The sequence below is a fragment of the Lutra lutra genome, chromosome X (genome assembly GCF_902655055.1).
Source record: "Lutra lutra chromosome X, mLutLut1.2, whole genome shotgun sequence".
In the NCBI taxonomy this organism is placed as follows: Eukaryota; Metazoa; Chordata; class Mammalia; order Carnivora; family Mustelidae; genus Lutra; species Lutra lutra.
The window spans coordinates 27,702,578-27,709,536 of NC_062296.1; the positions used below are offsets into that span (position 1 = coordinate 27,702,578).

Genomic DNA, 6,959 nt, shown 5'->3' on the forward strand with positions numbered 1-6,959 from the left:
CTCATATTCTCTCTCAAGTAAATAAATAAAATCTAAAAAAAGAAGAAGAAGAAGAAGAAGAAAGAAAGAAAAAGAAAATGCACTGTTCTCTAAGGCAGCACGAATCCCTAGCCACCAACTGCTTTCCCTCTTTTCAGCCAAAGTCAACCCTCCTGTATTCTATCCGTTTCATACAATCTCTGAATGGGAGCCAGTTTCCAAACTACAACTTATATATTAGTTGTAATTAAAAAGCAATGCCCAGGATTAGAGCCCTATCTTGGAAAAAGCGTCCTTGGGTGTGTCTCACAGGAGGGCAGAAGTCAAGGTAAATTATATGACTCACCACAAAATATCAGAAATGTACATTTGGAGATTTTTTTTAAAGATTTTATTTATTTATTTGTCAGAGAGAGAGAGGGAGAGAGAGCAAGCACAGGCAGACAGAATGTCAGGCAGAGGCAGAGGGAGAAGCAGGCTCCCCGATGAGCAAGGAGCCCGATGTGGGACTCGATCCCAGGACACTGGGATCATGACCTGAGCCGAAGGCAGCTGCTTAACCAACTGAGCCACCCAGGCGTCCCACATTTGGAGATTTTTTCCTTTTACTACCCCTCTGCCCCCTACAGACAATTCGTCTAGGATGAGACTTGTGCCGAAGCGGGACCTAATTGTCTAAAAGAGCCCGGGAGAAAGGCAAACTGTGTGTCTCTACTTAGAGCCAAGGTGAATGCAGCTCCTTCCAGCACGCCGCTTGGCCCGCTGTGGGAACAAGGTCCAGAGCCACCCCGACCACTAGCTCAGGGCCATGGGTTGGTGAACTCTTCCCCGGGAATGTAGGAAGCTTCCGACACTCAGTGGTTAATGAAAAAAAAAAAAAAGTCACTCAAAGGACAGCTTTGTCATGTGAAAAGAAAACATATCCCGCTTTAATATGCTTAAGAAGGCATCCGAGATACATTAGAAAAAAAAAACGGTAAATCCTGGACGTCTCAGGAGCAGGATGGGGGAAAGGGTGACTCTGCCCGCAGCAGGAGCGGAGGCAAGCCTACAGGCAGGCGCGTACCCCCCTCCCTATCCGTGCTCTCCAGTCTTAAGTCATTCTTCTAGCAAGTGCTTCCCAGTACACCCAGAGCTTCGGCCTGTCCAGAAACGGCTCCTGGAAGCCCAACGTTTCCTCTCCCAAGCACGACCATCCCCCTACCCCTAACTCCTCAGTGCCCTAGTTTTGGGACTCGGCCCCAGGACAGCTGGGTCTTTGCTCTCTCTCGGTGAGGGTGTCCTGATCCCCAGGTCTCCTGGCCGGTGGCTGTAGGAGACCTGGGACAGGTACGCGTGACAAACCTGGAGGTGGTCCGCTGCTTGCAGGCACGGCGCGCTCGGCTGCGGCAGGAGCTGCCGCGCCTTCGGGTGGGGCCCGAGACCACCCGCGACCGAGGCCTCGACCGCAGCGTCACGGTCCCTCCGCGCTCTTCAGTCTCTGTCGCCCTCAACGGTCCTGGAAGAAGGGGAACATTTGGCGGAGAAGGCCCTGAATTTGCACCACCCGGCTGCCCGTATAGTTCTTCTCCTTGCAAGGCGACGCCGCCGCTCTTGCCGGGGCCTCCACGGAGCTCGTGCCCACCCAGCTCGGGGTCCGTCGCGGCGCCCACGCGGCGCCGCCGCTGCTGTTGTTGTTGGCGTTCATACGCTCGCAGCCGCCCGCTGCCTCCCAGTCCTCGGCCCCCGACAGCTCCCGCAGGCTCTGGGGCGCGTCGGGCCGCAGGTAGTGACAGGCCCGGTGGCCGCTGTAGTCGCGGCGCGAGGGGTCGGCCCCCAAGGCGCCCACCAGCACCTTGATGACCATGTCGTGGCCCTGCAGGGCCGCCAGGTGGAGGGGCGTGAGACCGCCGCTGCCCGAGGCGCTCACGTCGAGCTGCAGGCCGCGGCGCTGGGCGAAGTCGTGCACCAGGATGAGCTCCTCGTGGCACCCGTGCTTGGCCAACCAGTGCAGCACCGTGTAGCCCGTGATCGGGTCGCACCGCAGCAACAGGGCTGGCTCGGCTTCCAGCTGCTCCCACAGCACCTCGAGGCGGCCCTCGGCGGCGGCCAGTATCCACGCGTGCTCGTGGGGCTCAAGGCACAGCCCGCCGCCGCCCGGCCCGTTCGGCCCGTTCGGCCCGGCCGGGGACGGCTCCTCTGCGCGCTCCTCCGACGGCCAGCGGGCGGAGGCCGCCCCCTGCAGCCCCAGCAGCTCCCGCAGCGCTCCCCGCCGGCGGCCAGAGCCCGCTGCCGAGAACAACGTTGAGCCGTGGAGGAGGGGGTCCCGGGAGGGGGTGCCGGCGTGGCCCCGGTACCTGCCCAGGGTGGCGGCCTCCACTCTCCAGGGGCGGAGCTGCGGGGCGCTCCGCGGGCTCAGCGCGGTGGCGGCGAGGGAGGCCTTGGGCCCCGGGCTCGCGGTCTCTCGGGGCTCGGCCATGGTCCTGCCGCTGCTGCCGCGGCGCTTCCAGGGTCGAGCGTTCGCTGCCCTTCCCGGGCCCCTCCGGGAGAGGAACTGGCGCTGGCGTTGGGGAAGGAAGCGGCTTGAGCAATTGGGCTCGGAGGGAGGGAGTAAAGGAGGGGAGGGAGAGGGAGGGAGAGACCCGGCGAGCCGAGGGAGGGCCCCGGCGCGGAAGGTGAGGGGCGTGGAGGGGTGGGAGCTCTGAGCCGGGTCCCCGGGGCCAGTCCCTCTAGCGCCCCGCGGGGACCGACGCCACCTCCGCGTTCCCGGGTCGCGGGCGGCCCCGCCCCAAACGGCCAGGTGAGCCCCGCCTCCCTGACCGCGCGCGACGGTGTGGCAGGCGCGGGTGGGGGCGAGCGGGTCCCGAGCGCCCCAGGGCGGGGCTTCTCAGCATCCCCGAAGCTGCCAGGGTGAAGAGGCTCCAGGGCGCCCCCTCCCCGGCGGGCTGAGCTCGGCCGGCAGCCAAGGCCTCCGGGAGCGCGATCCTTGGGCTCCCGGGCGCTGGCTCCCCGCCCCCTTCCTTCGCCCTTCCTCTTATCTCCTGCACTTTGTCCCCGAGCAGACTTTGTCCCGCCCCCAGCGTTCCGCCAGGCGGCCTGGGACTCGGGCTCCCCTGCCTTGTCCTTTGTATGGCCTTGACCCTCCCCACAGATCCTGGAGTCGCCCGGGAAACCTGCAGATGGACCCGAGACAAGGGGCCAGGCGGAAGCTATTGGGGGGAACTGGGAAAGGGTACTGGAAAGGGTCTTCCCTTCTTTCGCGCGGGTCCCCGCTCAGCCCTCTGCCCTCTTCTCCTCTTTAACCTTTCCCCATTTGGCTCGAAGAAGCTGGCGCAGGTGAATCAGCTGCCACGGGAATGCTCAGCTCTCTTCAGCCCTCAGCAGGGATGTGTCCCTCTTGACTCCGTGAGGATATTTTACCTTATCCTGAGGGTGGCCTTCTCTTTGCTCTTCCCTTCCCTCAATACTCAGTAAGTGGTAGTTCTTGCCTCCTACCCCAACCACGTTAGGGAGCTCAGTTAGTGAGTGCCAGGGACCCTCACAGAAGATTCTCGAGTCAGAGAGGGACACAGCAGTGATTAAGGTGGTGTTTAGGAAGAGGACTCTGGGAGAGGCAGACAAGAAGCCAGGATACTGTTCCAACAGTCTAGGCCAAAGGCAATGGGAGTTCAAGCCAAGCCAGCCCACTCGGCTGGGCCCAAGTGTGACAGAAGCTATCAGAGACTTTCCTCCTTGGCCCTCAGATATTTCGCCCTAAATATCTTGAGCTTTCCTTCATGACAGCCTACGCATTTGTAATCAATGTTTGAACATTTTTTAAAAAAGATTTTATTTATTTATTTGACAGAGAGACAGCGAGAGAGGGAACACAAGCAGGGGGAGTGGAAGAGGGAGAAGCAGGCTTCCCACTGAGCAAGAAGCCAGATGTGGGGCTCAATCCCAGGACCCTGGGATCATGACCTGAGCCAAAGGCAGATGCTTAACGACTGAGCCACCCAGGCGCCCCTCTTTGAACATTCATTGTGGGCCAGACCCTGTGCTAGATGCTTTATATGTATGTTAACACTTTCCATCCTCCCCGCTAAGTATTATTGCTGTCTCCAGTTTACGGAGAGGTTTAGTCCACTTGCTCAAGGTCACCCAGCAGGAAGTGGCAGAGCAGGTCTGTGTGACACCATAGCCTTTGTTCTGGCACTGAGGGAGCCCAGAGGGACTGGCATTCACTCAAGCCAGGCTTATCAACTGCAGATCACTCACACAAGCCCCAAATTCCAGCACAAGAGAGGGACTCTCCCCGACCTGAGCATATCTTGAAGTCGCCCTCCTCTTTTAGAATGTCCTCCCTCAGAGCTTCTCTCTATGGAAGTTCTCCCCATCCTTCAAGGTTGGCCTCAGCTCCCACCTTCTCCAGTGTGACTCCTCCAATGACCCCAGCCCAGAGTGATCACTCTCCCTCTCCCTCTCTTTCTCCCAGCCCGGCTGCTGGTCTTCCTTCTCCAGCCCCCAGCACAGACTGCCCTATGTCGTGTAGCTCTTCCCTTGCTCTGACATGCCAGCTCCACTCTCAACTCTTGGATGACTGTGTCATACTATCCTGGTGCCCCTGGTAGGTGCGGGAGAACTAGCTGTTGCCTTGCTCTGGTTTGGCCACATGGGAAGCCGTGATTGTGTGTGCATGTGAAGGGGGGCGCTGTGTGCTGGTGTGTTGGGGGGGGGGTACGTCTGCAGCCGCAGCGTCCGTGCCCACGCCCACATCCCTGCCTCAGACAGTACCCGCGGGACCCTGGAAACAGCTCCCTGATTGGTTTCACTGGTTCATAAAAAAGAAGATAGGGATCGCGTAGTTTTTTCCCTGAGCCAACTAGCCAAAGCGACCTCCTGGCCTTTGCTGACTCCTCAGCGACCAGACCCAGGCCCAACGTGGGCCTCAAGCTTTCAGGCTTTCATTTTCAAAATGAACCCTGACTGACAAGCAGCTACTTCCGTTGCTCTGGAAACTCCCCTCCATAACCCCAAAATTGTAAACACCAAACCACACGCATGCATACACACTTCCAGAATATGCAAACAGCTGCAGCAATGTTTTTTTTTAATCAAAGTGCCAGCATGGAGAATGCAGGATGGAGGAATGCTTGGACTCTTAATTTTCCTCGCCACTAAGCAAGCATGTCCCTTCCCTATCAGCACTAATAATATCTCTTGTTCCAGTCCAAAGACCGCGAAGGCGGTGGCCAGACCAGCACCACATACCTATGACGCACGCGCCTTTGCTTAGCTCTGTTGCCAGAGACTCGAGCCCTGGTACCTCCCTAGGTCACCAGTTGCATACGCGGGTCCCCAAAGCCACCACACCCTGTCTCTGTTCTGGTAGAGAGGGTCTCTGGAATTTCAGAGCTGGGTGTGGGGTAGAGGATGCAGGAGGCAGAAAGGACAGTACTGACCGTCCCCCTCCAAAACGAAGATGCCCATCACCTTGAGGTGGCTGTCCCCTCCCAACGGAGTGGGGCAGAAGTCCCTCAAGTCCTTGGAAATAGTCTCCCCCAAAGGTGCATGCGGGGTGTCTATTTGGAGTGGCTATTTGCATTTCAAATGCGATGCCTGTTGTTTCTTCCAAATAGCCTCTCTGATGTACTTGTGGGTTCCTTTACAGATCCTGGACTATTTGAACTCAAACGTCACGTTTCGTTGGTCATTTCTTCATTTTTCAGATGTGCTTTAACTGTCTGAAAGGATGGCAGGAGGCAGAGAAACTTAAAGCCCAAGTGTTAGGCATACATTGAAACTCAGTCTCAGTGAAGAGAGGCTCGTGTATCTTATTAGAAGTCAGTGGGGAGTGATAATTGATCTGCAAAAATGTAATTTGCACGCAACTTATCAGGAGCATGTTCCTCGGGGGAAGCCAAAGGCACATGCATTGTTGGTTCTCAGTGGCATTTGCCAGTGAGGCTTATGGATTTAGAACAATCCACGGCTGCAGAACAGGCAAGAGGGGAATATGTGAAATGTGGCTCCAATGTAGAGACCTCAGACATGGGAGAGCCTGACAGGGGAGAGAATTCTGGTCTTGGAGACCTTTCCCAGAGGCACACTCAACTCTGCCCTCTGAGCTCTGTGTTTCATGGCGGCCCCCCTGGGAGATGGTGCCTGCCACTCGAGTGAAGTGAGCGAGGGAAGATAGCTCCTGGCTTGGGCTTGTGGCATCTTCCCAAATGACTCAGGGCCTCCAAGCCTTGGCCTCAGCATTTCAGGGGCCCCTGGAAAGGCTGAGTTCACGTGAACATTGTTCTGACTCAGGTGGGCAGGATCTGGTGAGACCTCAACGTGCAGAATTTTGGGGTTTACTTTGTATCACACTTAGTTGTCATTTGTTCTGGCTTGGAGATTAAGAACAGGGCCTGTCTCTGAAACTAATTATATGCTGTATGTTAATTAATTGATTAAAAAAAAGAGAGAGAGGGCGCCTGGGTGGCTCATTCAGTTAAGCCACTGCCTTCGGCTCAGGTCATGATCTCTGGGTCCTGGGATCGAGTCCCATGTTCGGCTCCCTGCTCAGCGGGGGTAGCCTGCTTCTCCCTCTCCCTCTGCGCCTCCTTTCACTCATGCTCTCTTTCTCTCTTTTTCTTAAGTAAATAAAATATGAAAAAAAAAAAGAAAGAAACAGGGCCTGTGCCCTTTGAGGCTGTCACCTGTGCCTTCCGTGGCCTTGCGGAAACCGTATCTTTTCACCTGTCGGTTAGGGCAGGTGTGGACAGTCTCTCACAGCTGCTGCTAAGAGCACGAGCTCTCTGTCTGATGTGCTGGGGTTGGGTTTAGGTTGGTGAAGGGGACAAGGAGGGCCTTGAGCCCAGCATGGGGTCTCAAGAGAAGACACCAACCCTGGGTCATCTCCTGCAGGGAATCGCGGGCGCTTCCCACAAACAGGCGGGGAAGGGAGAGGGAGAGAGCTTTGCAGCAGACCCCAAGGCCATGGCTAACGGATTTGCCTGCTGTCTTCGGCACTC

The 6,959-nt window shown here is 57.2% G+C and overlaps 1 protein-coding gene across 1 annotated transcript; it reads right to left on the minus strand.

The window, feature by feature from the left end:
* Nucleotides 1-621: 621 nt before the first annotated feature.
* On the minus strand, nucleotides 622-2,984 carry SOWAHD (sosondowah ankyrin repeat domain family member D). The gene has a single exon (XM_047716849.1). It carries the CDS (start codon nucleotides 2,435-2,437, stop codon nucleotides 1,469-1,471), a length of 969 nt encoding a protein of 322 aa, XP_047572805.1. The 5' UTR covers nucleotides 2,438-2,984; the 3' UTR covers nucleotides 622-1,468.
* Between the last annotated feature and the right edge of the window lie 3,975 nt (nucleotides 2,985-6,959).

Coding starts and splice junctions, on each gene's coding strand:
- SOWAHD (XM_047716849.1), bottom strand. CDS start 2,437: ATGGCCGAGCCCCGAGAGACCGCGAGCCCGGGGCCCAAGGCCTCCCTC.